The sequence below is a fragment of the Hyalella azteca genome, unplaced genomic scaffold (genome assembly GCF_000764305.2).
Source record: "Hyalella azteca isolate HAZT.00-mixed unplaced genomic scaffold, Hazt_2.0.2 contig12792, whole genome shotgun sequence".
NCBI classification, from domain to species: domain Eukaryota; kingdom Metazoa; phylum Arthropoda; class Malacostraca; order Amphipoda; family Hyalellidae; genus Hyalella; species Hyalella azteca.
Genome location: NW_025942739.1, coordinates 4,646 through 26,046, shown reverse-complemented (window position 1 = coordinate 26,046; position 21,401 = coordinate 4,646). Strand labels below are relative to the sequence as shown.

The 21,401-nt window shown below is 35.2% G+C and overlaps 2 protein-coding genes across 2 annotated transcripts in view; both read right to left on the bottom strand.

Annotated features, from left to right (window-relative positions):
* Window positions 1-11,622, bottom strand: part of LOC108678472 — an 18,765-nt gene extending 7,143 nt beyond the window's left edge. The window contains exons 1-2 of the mRNA XM_047883398.1: window positions 11,304-11,622; window positions 916-1,068 (exon numbers count right to left, since the gene is read on the bottom strand). Of these exons, the coding sequence (XP_047739354.1) occupies window positions 916-1,037 (122 nt within the window). The 5' untranslated portion in view covers window positions 1,038-1,068; window positions 11,304-11,622. The remainder of the gene's footprint in view (window positions 1-915; window positions 1,069-11,303) is intronic.
* LOC108678478 (zinc metalloproteinase nas-14) lies at window positions 9,668-21,401 on the bottom strand (the record flags this gene model as incomplete). Its single annotated transcript, XM_018166921.2, is given in 8 exon segments — window positions 9,668-9,689; window positions 11,304-11,328; window positions 14,557-14,643; window positions 15,267-15,798; window positions 18,729-18,887; window positions 19,489-19,690; window positions 20,095-20,248; window positions 21,353-21,401. Coding segments are annotated over 7 exon segments (1,161 nt in total).

Below are 21,401 nucleotides of genomic sequence, written 5' to 3'. Positions count from 1 at the left end.
TGGTTGACAGTGGTATTGGACAGTAATGTTTTGAATATACAAACTTTCAATAACAGCAACACCATAAGGGAGCCCTATAGTTTATTATTTATATATAAATCAATAATTGAGACTTTCGAAAGGTTGAGATCGACTTCGAGAAGTTTTGCAAGTCAAATGATTTCATGGTAGATTGTAAAATCTCTCAAAAATCAACGGAGTTTGAAACCAGGATTCACTTTACACATAGCAAACTACTTTCAGACGTTCAGCGACAGTTTAAAAGAAAACTTGAAGTATCGATCCAGTAATTGAATACATTTCAATTGACTGCGTTCTTGCACTATACTTGCAAAAGAAGATTTGTGTTTTACGTGCGTATTAAGCTCGAGTAATTTATAACTAATTTTATTTCCAGGCAGACTACTTCATAATTTTCGCTATTTCTTTACCAGCATTTAATTATGACCAGAAATTCCATCAATTGAAAATGACACACGTCAATTTAGCATTTGAAATAAAAACTTCTATAAATTATAGATTTAATCAAATCATCTAGTTCATACATTTGACAGACAATGCTCAACACTGATAAGGGAAATCTTGCACCACTGTTAACAAAAATTTATTAATGCGATAACGAAACAACAAAGTATGATTCTGAGGTTCAAATCTACTTCAATCACAAAATTTAACTGTTTCCACCAACATCCAAGACGAATTTTTATGTGCATATTTCATATTTTTAAATAGCGTTCGCATGGATGCACTTTACACTTTCAGTTGAACCTTGCAGCATTTACCTTTAACGTTCACCGAAATTTTTTGTACATACTATTACTACGCAATACACATATTTAATTTATCAACCACTTCAAGTTTTATTTATCACAAAAACACAAGTTTAGTTTAGTTTAAGAACACTCGTACACTCACTTGCGTTTTTTATCATTCTCTACGTGCCATTTTTCGAGACACGACGGCACGTGGATGTGTATCGAGTGGGAGCCGAAGCCCTTCTGGCACACGAAGCACGTGATGAAGGAGGGCGGACCCATGGTGATGACGTCACGCACTGAGCACCTGCACCTGTGGGACATGGATGAGGGGAGACTTAATAATTTGCATTTTAAAGATGGCGGTATCCTCGGTATGCAATACGAGTATGCAAGAATGGTAGCATTTTTGCTACTAAACAAATAGATGGCGGTATCATCGGTGTGAGATATATTCAAGAATTGTGGCATTATTTATATGTGTATGATAAAAATGTGGGCATCATTTTTGCAGTGCTGCACTGGCACATGAGTAAATGATGAATTGTTGATATCATAGAAGTTTCAAAGGTAGGAATGGTGGTAACATTGGTGTGTGATAAGTCGGAATGGTGAATTCATTGGTAATGGACACATGAGTGTGAGTGGTGCTACCACTCAGGTGTGTGACAGGTAGGAATGGTAGTATCATTGGTGCTGGACGCATAATAATGGAGGTATCACTGGCAGGGTACATGGCACTGATGGTGACATTCGCCGTACGCTATTTATAAGAATGGCGATATCATCTATTTCAAATTTTGTGGTATTTGGTTATTCAAGTGAGCACATGTTTCAGTCCCAAGTGTAATGGTGGCTTGAGAGCTTCTATGCAACGCAACTATCATGTGTGACTTGCTTGGGGCGATTAATTCGTTGGTGATAAATGTGATAGAAGTGATAATTGTGATGGAAGTGATGAATGTGATAGAAGTGATAAATGTGATAGAAGTGATGAATGTGATAGAAGTGATAAATGTGATAGAAGTGATAAGTGTGATAGAAGTGATAAGTGTGATAGAAGTGATAAGTGTGATAGAAGTGATAAGTGTGATATAGGTGATAAGTGTGACAGAAGTGATAAGTGTGATAGAATTGATGTGTGATAGAAGTGACAAATGTGATAAGTATTGAAAATTACTTTTGTTGTACGAACACGCAAACCAGTTGACATTAGTGATTACCAGGTAGTACCGTAGAGACTATGTATTCATGATATAAATGGGACTTTTCACGTTATTCTCTTTTTATTGTAATTTTTGCATTTCTAAGTAAGCCATTAGGCGCCTGTGGGTGATTTCATAGTACATTTGCGCTAATTGCTCCAAATTAACGCTTATATAAAACAATCGTATGAAATGAACGCTTACCGTTCAGCTTCGTCGAGGTACGCTAAATGGATTTAACTTATGATTTAGAGTCTGTCAGTTGCTTCACAATCAGTCTCGGCTTTAATCATCAAATTCACAGATCCTGAAATCAAACGGAATTAGTTTCCTCCATAACATATTATTCCTTTCCTAGGTGTATTTGACAGTATTTCATGCTACATTTCACAATACAATTTCGGACAAATTTTGTTGCGAGAGTATACCATCGAAAAAAAGTTTTTTAAGGTGAAACGAGTATACAATTGACAGAAAACGAGATTTCTAACAAAAAACGATTAAAATTTATTTGAGGCATACTATTGTACAGCTTCAAATAAATTTATGATCCCATACACTATACAATGTACGTAAGTTGATGTTACTAACGATATGTTTATAAGAACGTTCAATCACTGTTAAGCATTCGCATACTAAGAATATACTGCATAAATTCAGGTTGATAAGCGTGCCTTGAATGGGATATTTAAAAATACCCTCTAACCTGAATCCTGTCATTTCAAACCCTTTCATAATTCATCCTAAATCCGGTCGTGCTTTGACCTCAAAGTCTGACAATGCCTTATGATTATTTCACTGAGAATATAATTCAATGTACAGTTAACAACACAATACAATTAGTATCGTGGATATGCGCCCCAATTGCCCCAGTTCATTTATAGCACCAAGCTTCCTCAGCACACACACAAAAAGAAAATTTTCATTAATAAACAATACATATCAGCGCATTTTAGCACACTAGTATATATATATATATATATGTAATGCTTGAGTTTAATGTTGTGCTACTTGGACCAGGTGGGTGGCACATGGGTGGCATTATTGAGGTATACAAGTATACTCATGGCTTATCCAAGGTCCCAGAAGGATTACTAGAATTTGAAACAAGAACCAACACCAGGGACCACGGCTATAAACTAAAAAAACAGCGTTGGAACACATCCATGCGACAACATTTCTTCTCGCTTCGAGTCACCGACATGTGGAACAGCCTCCCTGATAGCATCGTTGAAGCTCCGAGTATGAACATCTTCAAAAACAGACTAGACGAAGCTATGCAGGAGCATATGTTCAGTCTTAAAATGCCTAGCAAATTACGGATCAGGCAATAAGTCCAGCAGCTATCACAAATCAATCGTCAGCTATAGAAAGATCGGGTTCCAAAGGCCGGATCCCTTGTGAATCAAGTCACGAAAAGTTCAAGAATCGGCAACATGCTATGGGCCTATTTCCTCAACGCCGACACTTCTATTCTATTCTATTCAGTAAACATTTTTGCAAGGTATATCATTACTAACTGATAAAAAAATTCGTTCATAGCCCGAAAGCGTTTTCGTTTGACGAGTAACGTCCGTCCCTCTATTTGGTAGCCACTGTTCCTGTTCCATGAGGAAAAAAATGTTTTATTCTAAAGACGTGCATTCGAATGTCGGCCATGCAACCATGCATATATCTCAGGTCCTCCTAATTGGGAATTTTGCTTTCGAACAATGACGAGTTAATATAAGAGATATACGATGGGAAACGTAGATGAACGATGATTACCTGCGATGACACTTCAAGAAAGTATTCCACAAACTGCAAACATACTGAAATTACTAAAAGTTGAGCAGTGCGGCTACGAAAACTTGAAAACTTCCAGAAATGTGACCAACAGAGCGAGATCCCTCTAGCGCCTCATCCACGGTTTTTTTCGTTCTATTGTGTGCCTGAATTCATGGTGTCGTTATTGACAAATTTCCGCGCAAACGTCTCTACTATAAATCTAGAAAAGTATTAAGAAAATATAAACTCAATGTTGGGAAATTTCACTTGCATTGCCTGCACCACTTGCTCTGTTTCTGCGGCGTCCCACCAGTGAGGCGCGCCTCTCAGTTTTGGAACCGCTCGTGAAATCTTCTAATTTGTGTTCAACTGCGTCATTTATAATATAATTCCATTGCTCTTATTGCTAAATTCCATGGTACCATAAAGTTACTAAAATTCATTCAAGTAGCATATTATACGTCTTTTTATAATTTAAAATTTTCATTCTTCTGTAAAATTAACACTAAAATGATTCTCATTTTACGATACCGGCACATTTTTACACTGCATTAGAACGATAAAGAATTCTTTTGAATAAGGTTGTACATTACAACAGGCAGTAGAATACTATGTTCAGATACCCATGACAAAGTTCAGCGCAAAAACAAAAAGAAATGTAAATTATGTTATGTTTAGTGTTAATTTAGATAATTAATTAACCCAGCGATATATACGACGTCTGGACCAAGCATCTGTTACCTTTTCTGGCGCCCGCCTACGCGCGTCTGAGTGACTGAGTCACACCTTACCCGGTCGGGTCAACCGCCTACCCAAACCAACCGATTCCTGGTGCAAGTATTTCGCCTCAAATGATTTGTATTTCCTTTTATCTGTATTTTTGTATAAATTTTGAAGAAATTTGCCTCAACTCATCTGTACACCTGAATGCTTGCGTCGTCCAAACTTTCCCTATCATTAAAAATCATGAAGTGTAATGTTAATCAATACTTAGTGAACAGTGTTATGTATTGATGGTAAAAACGACGGAAAAGCAGCTGCTTCCAAGTTTATCTTTGAAGTTTTTTCACCCTTGTAATGCTAGTGGTAATTAGAACGGAAATATTTGCTCAAATTTAGGACTACTCACATCCGTGATAAACTTCACAGCCAGTAGACATTTAATGAATATTTTATTATGCTTATTCGTTGTTAATTAGGTAATAAACGTAATCTGTCTAATGCCCCGTTGCTAGTTTTACTTGAATCTACAGTCATGAAGCGACGACAACTTCGGTGAAATTTGTCAGGCTTCTTCAATGTTAGCGGATGATTTTACACGAAGACTTTTCATTTTCTCTTCTAGAAATCGGCATTAGGGTAAAGGGATGAGATTTTTCACTTTCTCTTTGAGAAATCGATATTAAGGTAAATGGATATACAAACTTAGAAAATGCGAATTTTTATCGCAGGAATGCACGGGCAATCGTGACTCTCAGTCACGACTGGTCGGAATTAATGATCGAGACCTTGAATAAAGCAGAGGTGACTGCTCGGACAAAGGTGTGCCAGCAATTTGCGGACAGCCATGTGAAGTAATCCGCTAACTAATGTGAGAACCATTATCTAAATTAATACTAAAGTAAGTTTCTAATTGTACGATTAATTTTCTTGTAATCTGAAGGTCATTCAAGGTTCCAGGCTTTATGCAAATAACAAACAAAATTCTTTCGCTTATTGCCAACCGAAATTACACAATTTTTATTATCAAAAAGTAAAAAGAGGAATTATTTCTACCATTCTTGGTTATTTACTCGATTTCCGTGTAAATGAAGCCTACACTCACTCAATCCTATCCGAAACAAGCCGTCCCATCACCCAATTTACATGTAAACAAAATGCAAATCTAATTTTAAGCAAAGAGTTTTCATGATGAGGAAAATAATTAATGAACCCGTAAAATAATTTTTCATGAATATGCTGTGAAATTATGTCTTTAAATACCGTTCTATTTTTGAACTCTCATTTATTCCATGTGAACAATTATGTAAGAGTTGTCAATACGTCGCAAGTATTTTAAAACATTATGAAAGTATAATCCTCCGCGCACAGAAGTAGAAAGATCAAATCATGGAAAGCACCATTGCTAAAAAAATATTCGTATTCAATCATGCATGAGAGTTTTCCTATGTGTTTAATTATTCTGAAATTACAACGTTAGTCAAATCGAATAATAAATCACATGAGTAGCTATAAATCTAAACTGACGTCGTATGATTCTACAAACTTAACACATAGCTGCTGATAAATGAGCATATTTTACGCAGCTGCTACTAATGCACGGATTTGTGAGGCATTTCTCGGCAGCTGAAGGGGTTAGAACAACAGCAAAATTCTACAAACTTAACACATAGCTGCTGATAAATGAACATATTTTACGCAGCTGCTACTAATGCAGGGATTTACGAGGCATCTCTCGGCAGCTGATGGGGTTAGAACAACAGCAAAATTCTACAAACTTAACACATAGCTGCTGATAAATGAACATATTTTACGCAGCTGCTACTAATGCAGGGATTTGTGAGGCATTTCTCGGCAGCTGAAGGGGTTAGCACAGCGGCAAAAAGCAGCTGTCGTATCGAGCTGAGCGTAAATACGGCGACGTGGCGATAGTCAATACATCGATCCGATAAGCTCCGACGCTGCACTTGTTGTAACGCGAGTGTCTTCCATTTATGTTACATCCTCAACATTGTTAATCAAACTAAAGTATTTTGCAAAATACTAATAACGTTAAAGATTGAAAAAAATTTTGCATAAATGTTTTTCTTGACGTGATTTGTGGTTGTTTTAATCGTGACTTTAATGGGTTTATCGTGACTTAAATGGGGAAACTCTGTAGGAGTTTTCAAAAGTCTGTCGTTGTTATATTATTATTACGATTATTGTACGTATTATCACTGTAGTACGATTATTGTAGTTGATGATTACTGATACAACATCTGCTTTAATTACTGAAAAATCACTTCACTCACGTTGATATAGCTTATAATTTGCTTCCCAACGAATTAAAAAAGTCAACTTGTGAACTGTTTAGGAGAGCAATTATTCTTCATTTTTCTATGTTCAAATATTCCAGTTCAATGGTTATACGCAATTATTGAACTTACTGTATAACAAAATAATAAGAAGCTAATTTAAAATACGCAAACTCTAATCAATGATTGGCACCAAAATTTCTAGGTTAAATGTTGTTGTTATTCTCTTAGCGTGTCTATATAGGATGACCCGGAGGTTGACTTTAGACGATTACTTTCCTTGCGTGCAGCGTCTCCAGGTCAACGACTCCTACTTGAACTTCCAGGTGACAGTACGATTTGTATAAATATTTGAAAAATCCAGGAGATAATTAATTAGTGCTTAAAATATCTGGCGTATATACGATTTGTTTCATAAATCTATATTATATGTGATTTAATTACTTAGTATATACTTAAATCCCAGGTGAAAGTATGATTTGCATCATAAATCTAAAATATCTTTGTGTTAATTAATAAGTACTGAAAATGTCTGGCGTATATACGATTTGTTTCATAAATCTATATTATATGTGAGTTAATTAATTAGTATTTAAAATCTCAGGTGATAGTACGATTTGTATCGTAAATCTATAACAAATGTGAGTTAATTAATTAGTACTTAAATCTCAGGTGATAGTATGATTTGTATCATAAATCAATAATGTCAATGTGTTGATTAATTAGTAATTAAAATATTTGGCGTATATACGATTTGTTTGTTAAATTTAAAATATCAATTAGTTAATTAATTAATGAGTAAATAAAATATCCGGCGTATATACCATTTGTATCATAAATCTAAAATATCTGTGAGTTAATTAATTACTGCTTAAAATATCTGGCAAACATAGGGTTTGTTTCATAGATTCGCAATACATGTAAAGTTACTAGTTTGCAATTAAATTCCAAGTGAAAAATAAGATTCCTATCACAGATCTGAAATATCAATGACTTTATTAGTGACTCACTTCAAAATACATGTAAAATTTTTAATTATTCTAGGCCTGGAATAATTACCAGTTAATTAATGATCACGTAAATTACGCAGGTAAATGTATGATTTCTCCATCCAGAATACCTCTAAGTAAATTATTAATCCTCACTCAAGTTTCCCAGGTAACATCCGGTTTCCAGATATAGAGTGCCTGTGAATTTTTTAATATTCACTACTAACAAAATTTTCCGAGAGGAAATACGATATCTAGAACTAAAATACCTATTAGTTCATGTTTACTAATTGAATTACCATGTTGAAACTCACTTTCTTGATGTAACAGGTGATCTAATATTGCAATTATGTAATATTAACTTAAATTAACAGGTGAAAATACGATTTCTGGATCTAAGATACAGAAAACTCGTAAAACTTTTGTTAAAAACTCGCGTAAAATCTCGGGTGTAAATAGAATTTATACACCCAGAATATCGCTGAGTTTAAAACCATTCATTTAAATATCCCGGTGAAAATACGATTAGTATTAAATAAAAAATACCTGTGAATTAAGTGAATGTGATGCAATACTTAGGCTTCTTAGTGTAAAATAGTTAAGTTAATACAAGTAATAATAATAATGATAATAATAATAATAATAATAATAATAATAACATTAAAAATAATAACCAAAAATAATATTAAGAGATAAATCTATTCTACGATTAGCAGTCCAGCATTCACGCAGCATGGATCGTTTTGATCATGAAACCTTCAGCAAAGTTCCGTCGCTCAAAGATCTGACCTTGGGAACTAAGATTGATCGATCTCATACCGCGATCGAGTGAACTGCTGCTTAGATATTCAGATCGATCTACATCCATTAGATCGTGAGCCTCGATCAGGGTTTGTGCAACTAAAATCAATGGCCGGATTGATGACTTTGTCAAAGATAGGAAATTATGTCAAGGTTAAGCTGTGTCCATGAACATGATATTTTGTCCATGATATTTTATGATACACTGATTTTTTTCATAATATTTTATGATACATTGATTTATGTCCATGATGCTTTATGATACGCTGATTTTCCCCATGATACTTTATGATACGCTAATTTTTGTGCATGATACTTTATGATTCGCTGATATTTGCCCATGATATTTTATGATACGATAATAACCAAGAACATGATATTATGATGAAGAAATGATGGATATTTTAATGCAGTCAATAGCTTGTATGTGTTGTCTCAATTGGCTTTATTCAGTTCACTTATTTGAGGTTTTTATTGGGGTTTTCCGATGAAAAAATTCCTATATGCTAATTGATCTCTTTTTCTAACGGCGTATGTTATCTTGAATGAACATTCTTATTTGAAATTATAACAGTTAAGCTCAGAATTCATATGCATATGAGGTTGCCATATAAATTCATTTGTTTCATTCATATTAATAATCGAAAACTTTTTTAATATTTTTCTGATATTTCAATACTAACTTAACAATAGGAAAATCAAGCACGTTTTCTAACACATTATAGGGAACTCATGGGTTCAGTCTTCGCAAACGTTAAAAGAATGTATGGCAATCTAATGGCGTTCGCTTGATAAGGTGACCTTGGCCCATACTTTCAAAAAAGTTAAGAGATCGTTAGTTCATCAGCCAATCATTGACGGCCTTTCAAGCAAAATCCACCAATCACAGACAAGAAAATAGAGCGTAAGTACTTACGTTCACTTAGCGACTTTTGAAAGTATGGCCCCTTGATGCCAAAACGTAGCTAATATTCAGCGAGAGCAGAACGGTCTATATTGAAATAGTTGAACTGATCGGAAAGATCAGTTCGACTAAATTCGAAAATTTGCGGACTAATTTTCTGATCAATTAGCCTCACAAATGTAATTTTATGGAATTTTTTAACAAAAATATTTGTACTGAGTAAAAGTTTTCACATGACGTTCATGTCGAACCTGGAACAATATTATCTATAAAATTATATTAAGTTGCAACCTGTTATTTCTTTTTAAACATTTTACCTGTGGTATAAATTAATAAATCACTGAATAATTTTCATGAAGATTTTACCTTCAAAAATTAGAATAATTAACAGCCTGTTATTCCTTTCAAAATATTTGACCTGTACTTTAAATTGATAAATTAATGAATAATTTTCATGAATTTTTCCTTTATGCGAAATCTCCTAATCCGCGTTCTTGATAAATATAAAGTTTAACAGCGACAATATCTAGGTCAGACCTTCTAAAAAAAGTCGCTCGGAATGTAAAAAGCAGATTTTTTCCATGTGTTTCAATCAACTTAACCGTGACCTTGATCAGATTAACTGTGACCTTGAACGCTTAATCACGCACTTATTGGTCTTTTGAAACTAATCATGTTTAAGATATTCATGTAACTCGGAATTATATCCTTTTTCACACAGCTTAGAAACTATTAGTAATTATTCATTATCTAATATAAATATCATAAAAAATTTTAAAGTTCTTTAATCGTTTAATGGTTGTTGTTATACAATTACATGACAAATTTATTTCCTAAAGTCTTTTATTACTTGATTTTAGTTAATATCTTGCTAAGTAAAAAATTTAAAAATTTTTAACTTCTTAAATTCTTAGTTAACTTAGAAATTTTGTTAATGAAAGAGTAATTTCCCAATGACATGAATACCTGATGCTGAACTCTACGTCGCCAATAATTATTATACTTCTTCCTAAATCTTCCTAAAGTCTCCGTCTCTAACAAAAATTTTAACCCTTTGTACTCAGGATTATTAACCATCGTTGATGCAAAATTTTATGCCCAGACTTGCTTATACCTTACAAGTACAATCAGTAGCAAAAAAGTGATTTATAACGAAATAAATTAATCTTCAATTGTTAGAATTATTATAAATCATCAGTAAATATATTTTTAACTTTTTTGCCTTGATTACTCGTGTGTTGGAAACCTGACACAGTAAAATATAGCAAATTTTTGTGCTCATTTTTTACAATAGATTCCGTGTAGGCATATTGCCTGAAGATGAAATATATTGTAAGTGTTGGAATAATCGGATAATTTATATGTAGACTCTAATTTCCATTCAAAATATAATCAAGTTTTATTCAGAATTTTAAACCGTAGGAGAAGTGGGGGTTTCGTGCTTAATGAAAGTTAAAAAAGGTATTTAGTAGTTAATATTTCATTAGTTCGAAAATTATTAAGAAGATAATGGGGAAATGGAATTAAAGGTTGAATTGAATTTTAGAAAATTGAATTAAAGATAACGAGATCATAGGAGATAGAAGTCAAAAGAATCATATATAACAGAATCGTTCATATACATTTCAGAGATTATGAGCAACACCGGATCGAGCATAAATATTTTTAATGCAATAATTTTTTATAAAACATAAATATTGTTTATTGTTATTTATCAACATATGTGATATAACTAAATTTTCTTCTACCATTATTATGATACAATAAAATATCAATATTCTAATCAGTGAAGAATACAGAATTTGAACTTTTTCCACTATAGTATAATTATAAATGACCGCCTATTTGAAATTATGATGACTTACCTGTTGGATTTTGCTGCCTGACCACCTGTTTTATCACAAAATTTATCACTTTAAAGCAAGTATCTCTCAATCATTATATTGAATGAAGGCATCCAAAATCAATGGGCACATAAAATACAAGCCCTCTACTCTTTGTTCGTAAGTTATTGCATAACTGCTGCATAATAATTTTTCTTTATTATTGAGACTGCCGTAAATTTTTGCACTTCAAGTAAGAGAACAATAGATTCCACTTTTCTTTTCATTCATCTTTGTAAACACATTTTTTAACGTCATCAACATATTGATCTATGTTAACAATTTTTCGTGACGTCTACTACGTATTGTTATTTATATTACCACAAATAGAAAATTCTTAATAAATATTTAAATAACTATTTGAAGTTCCTGTAGCACTGAACGCATCTTAGCTGAAAACGTCACCGATTTTGCTTATATTTATCCATTAAAAATCCTCGCTATTTATATTGCTTTTAAACATATATCCAATAAGAATTCCAACAATAACATTTCCTGCTCAGAAACGGAGCAAATTTGACATAACCCTCGTGTGATCACAGCCAAGCTGGCACTGACATTCAGTGCCCAGATAAACCTGGATTTTCTCCTCCTCCGCAAGATGTTGTGGAGGAGGCAACTAAGATGAATAGGAACTCGAGAGCTGAACTTAAGTGAACAAAACTGGAAGAAACATCCTAAAGTGGCGTTAATTAATAGCGAATTTAGGCGGCGTTTTCTAATGTAGCAAAGAATATGTTCACACACATTCGTAAATATATCTCTTTAATGTATTAAATTTGTTTGAATATTCTTTTTATTTTCCGGTCACCGATAACACTGTATTTTTGCCGTGAATTATTTAGGCATTCAATACAAATATTTTGAGAACGTAAAAAATTCTTTGATCTTTACGGTTTAGCTCATGTAATATGGCATCGCTCAGGGGGAATAGCCTTATATTATTGTGTAATTCCTTCATAAATTAGAGATGTTATTTAGGGTCTCAAAAAGGTGATTACGTTAAATTATGATGTGCATAGTTAACTGTCTTTAAAGATAATATTTATTGATTAATTTGGAAGCGATGTAACCAAATAATTATAATCATATAAAATTTCAGTTAATCAGCTGTTGGTCCATTATTTACATGTGTAAATGTTTGCACTACTCGTCACGCATTTCATTAACGAGGACCAGACACTGAATCGATTCATTTCTATCCAACCACTTAGGCCTAATTTTATTTTCAACATTCAAGAACCGACTTAGGCATGTTTCAGTCAAATTACATCGAAAAGCACAGTTCACTTATAGCCTTTGAAGAATCTGTGTGCTTCATTTCACCAATCAAATTTTTATAATTTACCTTAACCACTTTTATCAGTGACTTTTATTAAACTTTTTCTGTATAACTGCCTTAGTCTCAGATTAATGTTTTGCCAATGACGTCACATACGAAAAAAGTCAATTAGTAATTGATTGATTCTTTATTGTATCATCGGCCCAATTACTTATAGAAATACACATAGAAATTAGACTACAAGAAATAGAAATTTTCACATAGGAATTTTCAAATATTCACAAAATAATCAAATCCGGAAAATAGCGCCAACATCGCACGTCAATACTTCTAAACCGACTGAGAGGCAGTCGGCGCTGTTCAGTTTGCTTAAATGGTGGCATGACAACCGGGGTGGGTTGGCATGGCAACGCGTCGTTGGCATGACAACCCCACACCTTCACCCAAATCACTCACTCACATTTGATTTCTTTTATAGGATAAATAATTTGAAATTATTGCATTAACAATGAAATTTATCCTCTTACTCGGGCACTGCCGTAATTAATTAATTTATTATACACAACCAAATTATTACATTCGAGAATTTCAGGAACACTATAAGCAGCAATGCGAATAATACGGACGGATATTATCCCAATATTGAAAAATATTGAGAATGATATTTTTCTGATGTTGAGTAATATTGAAACGCGTCATGAAAGGATCATCGCCTTCGTGTTTGCGTTATCTTTGGAGTTACGCAGCGTAAACATCACTGCACTAAAAATGCAACGAAGAACATTTATTTCATATCTTTCATATCATCATACATGAGTGAGTCTGTCCATGTATATGGTGATGTATATTTTGTCTATGTGTGGGGCATCCTAAACCAGCTGGCGTATCTGTGCTACGCGCAAAAAGTGTGTCACTAATTGGACAATTTCGCCCACGCATTCTTCTCAGAGTCAGACGCTAGAGGAGACCTAAGCAGCCGATGACGTAGCTCGTGTGAGGCATTAAAAAAATATGTTTTTTTTAATAAAAATTATAGGCAAGTTCAGCGAACATGAAGAATATGGAAATTTTTAGTGAAGATGTAAAACCTTGATGAAAGCCTTAAGCGAGGTTCTCTATTTAATTATTCAATAGTACACTGCAAATGTTTTTCATTGGAAACTGATATGATGTTAAAATGTTAATAAGATTAGGAATACAATTACAGCAATACAGTTGAAAAATTTTTCTAATAACTAATTAGCAAGCGATAACTAATAATAATAATATTATTAATAATAATATTATTATTATTATAATTAATATTATTATTATAATAATATTATTATTAAACGATAATAAATAATCAACAACAGCATCAATTTTCATCTCGAGAAACTCGAGAGATAACCGAATATATTTTGAATTTAAATATCACTGATAACAATATGATGATTTTTAATTCATCCCAATTCACTAGAGCGTTTTAATTCAAGTGCACAAGCTCAATCTCAATAATATTTTTGAACGAATATTAAACATGGTTTTCTTCCCTTAATGTAATAATTTAAATTTCAACGTATCAACTGAAGAGCTATAAAATAAAAAAATGTCAAATTAGTCAACGTTGAATTTGTCTTGTACAAAAGTAATCTGTCCGACTGTCGTCACTCTGCTAATTATAATTATATATCAAATAAATTGAAAATGCCCCTCGTAATTAACACATTTATTCGCACAGTCATATAACATTGGAGGAAATTTTAATTGATGTTTAAATGCATTATTTGAAAATAATGATGGTTAATATTGGAAAATTTATAATATCTGAATGCATCTTTCATATCAAGTAACGATAAAAGAATTAAAAATTAATTATTTGAAAAATATTTATAATTCTACATTGAGGTCGTGACAATTGCACTAAATTTAACTCCCTCAACAATTATTCAACAATTAAATGTCTTTGTTATAAATCAATTTGCAAATAAAGAAAATATGGCAGGATCCAGACGTTGCTGATCAACTTCATGGGCAGAAACTGAACTGCCACTGAAGAATCTGGGGAGAAAAGAAACGGACAAATTTAGTTGCAAAAAATTATATATCCGTTTCTTATATTAAAGAATAATTCTAACAGAATGAATTTTATTAGTGAAATTATTATAATTATTAAAATATGTTAAATATTATTGATCAATATGTAATAATGAAAGAAGCAATTTTATAGTCAACATAAATCACGATTGATTTTTCAAAATTGTTTTGTGTTGAAACTCATATAACTGTGATAGTTCATAAAATTCTTCCTGTTTAAGGAATTAAAAAAATAGCTGTTGGTGAATATGGTATTTCCCACATTATATATCAATCAGCAACGACAAATTTCTATTTCCAAAAGTTTGAATACACTAGGAATAGTGCACAATCTATCATTTTAGTTTGTACAGTTAAAAATTAACGCTCACTTTGCACATTCCAGATTATCAATTTAGTTTGCACAGTTTAAAATTAACGGTCACTTTGCACATTCCAGTTTATCAATTTAGTTTGTGTAGTTAAAAATTAACGGTCACTTTGCACATTCCAGTTTATCAATTTACTTTGTGCAGTTTAAAATTAACGCTCACTTTGCGCATTCCAGTTTATCAATTTAGTTTGTACAGTTTTAAATTAACTCTCACTTTGCACATTCCAGTTCCATAGCAGCCTGGGGTCGTTTTCTGTTGTAGTTGGCTTGACGGTTGACGTTGTAGTTGCGTCAGAAAAACCAACACCAAAATCTCCACCATCCATACCGTCGATGATGAAATTAAAGTCAAATCTGGTGGTAGTTGAAGTGGAAGAAGTGGTGGTCGTGGGCTTTTCAGTGGTAGTGGTAGAAGTAGTAGTCGAAGGCTTTTTAGTGGTAGTGGTAGACGTAGTAGTCGTGGGCTTTTTAGTGGTAGTCGTGGGCTTCTTAGTGGTAGTCGTAGAAGTAGTAGTCGTGGGCTTTTTAGTGGTAGTCGTAGGCTTTTTAGTGGTAGTCGTGGGCTTTTTAGTGGTAGTGGTGGGCTTTCTAGTGGTAGTCGTGGGCTTTTTAGTGGTAGTCGTAGAAGTAGTAGTCGTGGGCTTTTTAGTGGTAGTCGTGGGCTTTTTGGTTGTAGTCGTGGGCTTTTTAGTGGTAGTTGTTCTCTCGTTACAACCGTGAAGGTCAGCGATCTTTAACATGTCAAGCTGCAAAAGATTATATTCATGCATATTTTATCATCAAGTGCAATAAATCAAACACTCGATTCTAAAATTTCATCATAAAAAAATTTTCATGTCTGAAATCACTGAGTACGTCTCTCATAAAGTATATGAGAAAATTTTCACTTAATTTTATACTCAAAATGAATGTGTCGTAACAAAGCTTAATAGAATAAAATAGTCTTTAACACATATATGACATAACAATTATAGAAAAATATTACTATACAAGACTGTTAAGCTCTTTTTAAGGGGGCGCAGCCGGAGGCCACAAATTTTGCTCTTAAATAAGCCCTGGAGCCAACGCCCAGCCTCACCATGCATTCTTAAACTCAGCCTTAGAGCTAGAAGCACGCTTGAACTACGTAATTCAGACAAGCGACACATTGCCGAAAGATAATAGCGCGTAGGTTTTCAGCCAATGCTTAAGCAAGCTCGCTCATAAGCAGGCAGTTCCCCATTCGGCTGTACCTACTCCGGCCTAACCTCTTCTGGCCTAACCTATTCACGCTGTCCCGGCTCACAACCTTCTTGCAGCATATGACTGGCTCTACCAGCTCACTTGGATCGCCTTTCTAACTTTTTGCAACCAACGAGGTTAGGTTAGGTCCGTTCAGGTTTGTTTTGAGCGAAGAAATGTTGCTACTTGTGTAGGTTATACAGGCTTAAAGAGGCTAGGCCGAAAGAGGTTTGGCCAGGTGCTGTATGTACCTGTTTATCTTTAGCAAGCTTTTTTTTTTGTGGCTGTGGAAATCCGGCGCTATGGCTTTGAGCACTTGACTTCATAGGCTGTTATGCCCTGTACATTCTTACCAACGGAAAATAATATGAACTAAGTGTGAAGTTTGGCAAAGCTGGCCTCCGGCATGCGCCCCAAAACTTTCCTTTGTTGGGTTGATAAAATATAGTGATAACGTATTCCTACAACAGAATTCAGTTGGATTCTGAAATTGCTATAGAAGGGGGCGCATGCCGGAGACCAGTTTGCCAAACTTCGCACTTAGTTCATATTCCATTCCGTAGGTAAGAACGCTAGAGGGCATAACAGCCTATGAAGTCAAGTGCGCAAGGCCATAGCGCTGATGTACACAGCCACAACTTAAGCTTGCTAAAGGTAAGCATGGCCATACTGCATATGGCCGATGATCCTCTTCCGGCTTAATCGTTCTCACGTGAAGCAATTGGAGACTTAATAAAGAAATGTTTCAAGGAAGCTTCGAACAAATTATTAATGTTCTTCGATATGAGAAAGTCGTGAACTTGCGTGATTACGAAGCAGGGATAACTAACCCCTGCATCCTAGAACATGACTGCATCTTAACCTCTCCAGACCTAACCTGCACCAATTGCAACATTTCTCCGCCCAAAACAAACCTGAGAGGACTTAACCTCACCTCATTGGCTCCAGAAAATTAGAAAGGTGGTCCAGGTGCGCTGGTAGACCCAGCCATTGTCTGCAAGAAGGTTGTGAGCGGGGATAGCGTGTATAGGTTAGGCCAGAAGAGGTTAGGCCGGTCAATGTACTGACGTGGTATTTTCTGGTATTATCTGGTATTAAATTAATGGGATGAGGAACTGTCAGCTTGTGAGTGAGCGTGCTAAGCATTGGCTAAAGATCTAAGGCGCTATTATCTTTCGACAATGCGTCGCTGGTCAGGATTATGGAGTTCAAGTGTAGTCTGTGGCTTCTTGCTCTGAGGCTGAGTAAAGTTAATGCATGGTGAGGCTGGGCGTTAGCTCCACGGCTTTTTTAAGAGTGAAATTTGTAACCTACGGCTGCGCTCCCAAAGTCTTGATATCTAAAATACCAATTTAAACTAATACTCACACATAATGATTTTTATTGCCTCACTGCTGAATTACATTAAATTTCGGGTCGTCAGGTGCCATTATCAACCTTAGTTTCCTTAGTGTTTGTTTGGGACGAAGCAGTCCCAGGCCACGATGGATGGCATGATGCACACGACTCGCACATATTATAATTTATTTGATCCACTTGAAATTTACCGCACTTTCCAGACTGGTGCACATTTAGGTTTGATACCGGCACCATACCTGCCGGGTACTTGCCAGGCATGGTCCCGTCCAATATTCTTTATTTAATTTTTGTTATTGAAGCCTTCACACCAGCCGTGTAAGGCACCTGCCATGCCAGGTACGGTCCAGCCACGATCATGAAAAAAGATATTTTGACCGAGACGTGACTGCAGCGTTGACTACTATTATTTTAATTTTTTGCCAAGTATACCAGGCTGCCAGCTTAACATACCTGATTGTTGCAAAAATACCGGATCAAAAATATCCATACCAGACATACCCTTGTGAATCAAGTCACGAAAAGTTCAAGAATCAACAACAGGCCATGGGCCTATTTCTTCAACGCCGACACTTCTATTCTATTCTATTCTATTCTATTCTCTATTCTATTCTATTCTATCATCTCAGCATACGGTACCAGATTTGTGAAATATGCTATGGAAATATACCAGTTGGCAACGCTGCGGTGACTGGCATGGCACGTGATACGAAAGGAACTGAAGTGAGGACGGCCCGTGACCAGACTGAACATGTGAATGCACCTGGCAGGAAACGGACCGTGACTGGCACATGCCCGGCTGTATGGTGTGAATCAGGCCTTAACCCACTATATCGCCGTAAGTCACTCACCGGGAACATAACTTTCAAATGAAATTATATGTAAACTATTGAGTGTAGCAACCCAAGGACGTTTGTACGCAACAGAGAATATTTTACAGTTGTCGTACGTGGCGGCAACCATCAGTACAAGTCATTTTGCTCTCACTAGCAACGTATCCATTTTGGGAAGTAGGCTTTTGACAATATTGCTCCGGCTACTGATGTCAGGCGGCAGAGGATAAAAAAAGAATTCCAGCTTAAATGGAAAAGGTACGAACCTTACTCAGCCGTCTTGGTATGGTCTTCGGTACCGGGCGTTTGGGATCTTTAGATGTAATTCTGACCATGGCTATCGACCAGGCCAAATCCTCAGAGATGTGAGTTGCTGACTCGTAGTCGTATTCTTCAAATACGAGGTTAAAATAATTCTTCTCATCCTGTAAAGAATTTTTTAAACTAGAATGACATCCCACACACAATGGTCAACGTCGATATTCAAATTCAACAATGTCCTTTATATTTTACGAATTGATAACGATTGGAGTAGAAAACTAATAATACCAGTCAAACTCAAAGCACAAAATTCCAAAAGATGAAATAAAATTAAACTGATGACAATTTGGATTAGTTACGCAAAGCGTTCTGAAATGAAATGCACCATACAAAATATCATATCAATCATGTTGAGGGAGAATTAAGAATTCTGTTAAATTTAAAATTGTGAAATATAATTTCAAAATATGGGCAGACCTTTGCGCTGAGCAGGGCCTATGGACTTAAGACGTTACGGCATTAAACACTTAACTTCTTAGGCTACTCAGACCCTTAGCGTACTCGATCAAGCATAGGAATATGATACAAAATGTGAAGTTTGGAACTGCAGGCCTGAAGCCAGCACTTAGAATCACATATGAATAAATGCCCGACAGACTTGAGAAAACTCGTCATGAGCTTCAGAATAAACGTGTCTAGAGCAGCCAATGGTCGGAGCGCACACTTAGAAGTGCCCCGGAAGAGAAATTTATGTTTAAAATCTACCTTCGTGAAATATTCCATGATACTGCCCATGCTGGGTGTTATCGTGATGTACATGTCGCGCTGGTATGAGTTGTGTTCAGACATGATACCCACAATGTCCATGAGTACTCTCAGGAAGCCAGCTTTCTCGACGGCATAATTGCTAAGCTCGTAGTAGTTGCCGATAGAAGACTCAGGCATTCCTGGCTCCATCATCTTGCGGCTGAAATAATATATTTTGGATCATATTTATTCAGGTAGCGCCATGAAATCAGGTTGCTGCACGACAAATGCGTTCCTAATGCAATATGGTGAACCTGTCGGTCGATGGAAGATCAACCGCTTGATTTAGAGAGCACGTGACATATGGTGGAGTTAATTTATTTCAAAGTATGAGCCTCTCTATGTATTGTAACACATATTTATTAGAAGGTACAATTAGTCTCAATGCTGTTGTAATGTTTTGAATATGGTTAGTAAATTTCCTGACTACATGCAGATCAGAATTTTCTACTAAAGTTAGGAGTAAAGACCACACATTAAAATTCTTATTATGCGAACACCACGATATTTGCGCTCATTTGAACTCTCCTCGAATATAAAAATTAAACCTAATGTACTTCTCACTAATATTCCCTATTCGGGACGTTGTAGACGTCCGGGTTGATCAAGATGCAGACTTCGCTGAAGGGCACCGTACACCTGATCTCCACGACAGGCACGCAGGACTGTCTGTTGAACTGCGCTGTGTCTTCACGCATGATCTGCTGCACCGCTTTTGCTGCCAATAATAGTATATAATAAATTCTTCGAAAAATGTAAACTATAAAAAAATAGAAAAAGAAGTTACATGTCCTCGCGGATGCGCTGCTATGCCATCGTTGCTGCCAGAGAATGGCTGCAAAGGACCTTTAAGAAAAAATTTAGAAAAATAAAGAAAAAAATATACTCAGTACTCACTGCAGTGAGCGACAGAGAGCGCATTTTCTCGTCGACGAAAACTTGAGGTCACGAACGGACGGACAGACGGACGGACGGACAGACAGACGGACATGGCGAACACAATAGGGCATTTTTTCCATAAATGAGAAAATGCGCTAAAAATGAATGTAGAAAAATAGCAGAAAAATCTAATACACGCTGTTCGAAATGGCCATGAAAAGCGGTGTTTTCGGTGCTCGAGTTTTCTTTAATGTGGTATGAGTTTCTGGTGTTAAATTGAAAAAAACTACGACACGGTGTTTTTTTCGGTGCTGGCCAGTTACTGAAATTCCGATAAGACGGTACTTTTTCGGCGAAGTTTCGAACAGTGGTAATGGTTAGGAATTTCTTTTATGCGATGAAGAAGAAGGTTAAATAAACAAAGCTCCACGCGTCTCCAAGTTGATCATCTTCGTCTCTGTCTGCAAAAAAATAATGAACAAAGAAGATCTTTAGTATGTAAAAAGTTCGTCATATGACTTCAAATTTGTTTCTTTATCGAACTAATGAAATAAAACACAAAGTCATTGAACCAATTAAAACTATATTATTCCAATGATCCGCGAGCTGTCAGTCAATAATGTCTTGTTCAAATCTTTCTATACTGACGGCCATCAAATACACATCGCGTTGATGCCGATTAATGAATCCGTAGACGAAACTTGAATTAGTATTTGTCATGCATTAGTTTAACACAAATATTATTCCAAATAAGAAATTTATCACAACTGTTGACTCCTCGATATTTCATCTTTGTTTTTATCCATCATATTGCAAAATGCGCAGTCAATCCGCGAAACTAATAATAAATAATAACAGCTATTGTGAATTTTATAATAGCTGGCGATTAAAGCCAATTTGCATTGTAATAAATAGAAAAACGTTTCCTTGTGTTTGAGCTTACAATAACTTCCATAGTTGATCTGTAAGGGGATTCGGTTGTTGATCCATTT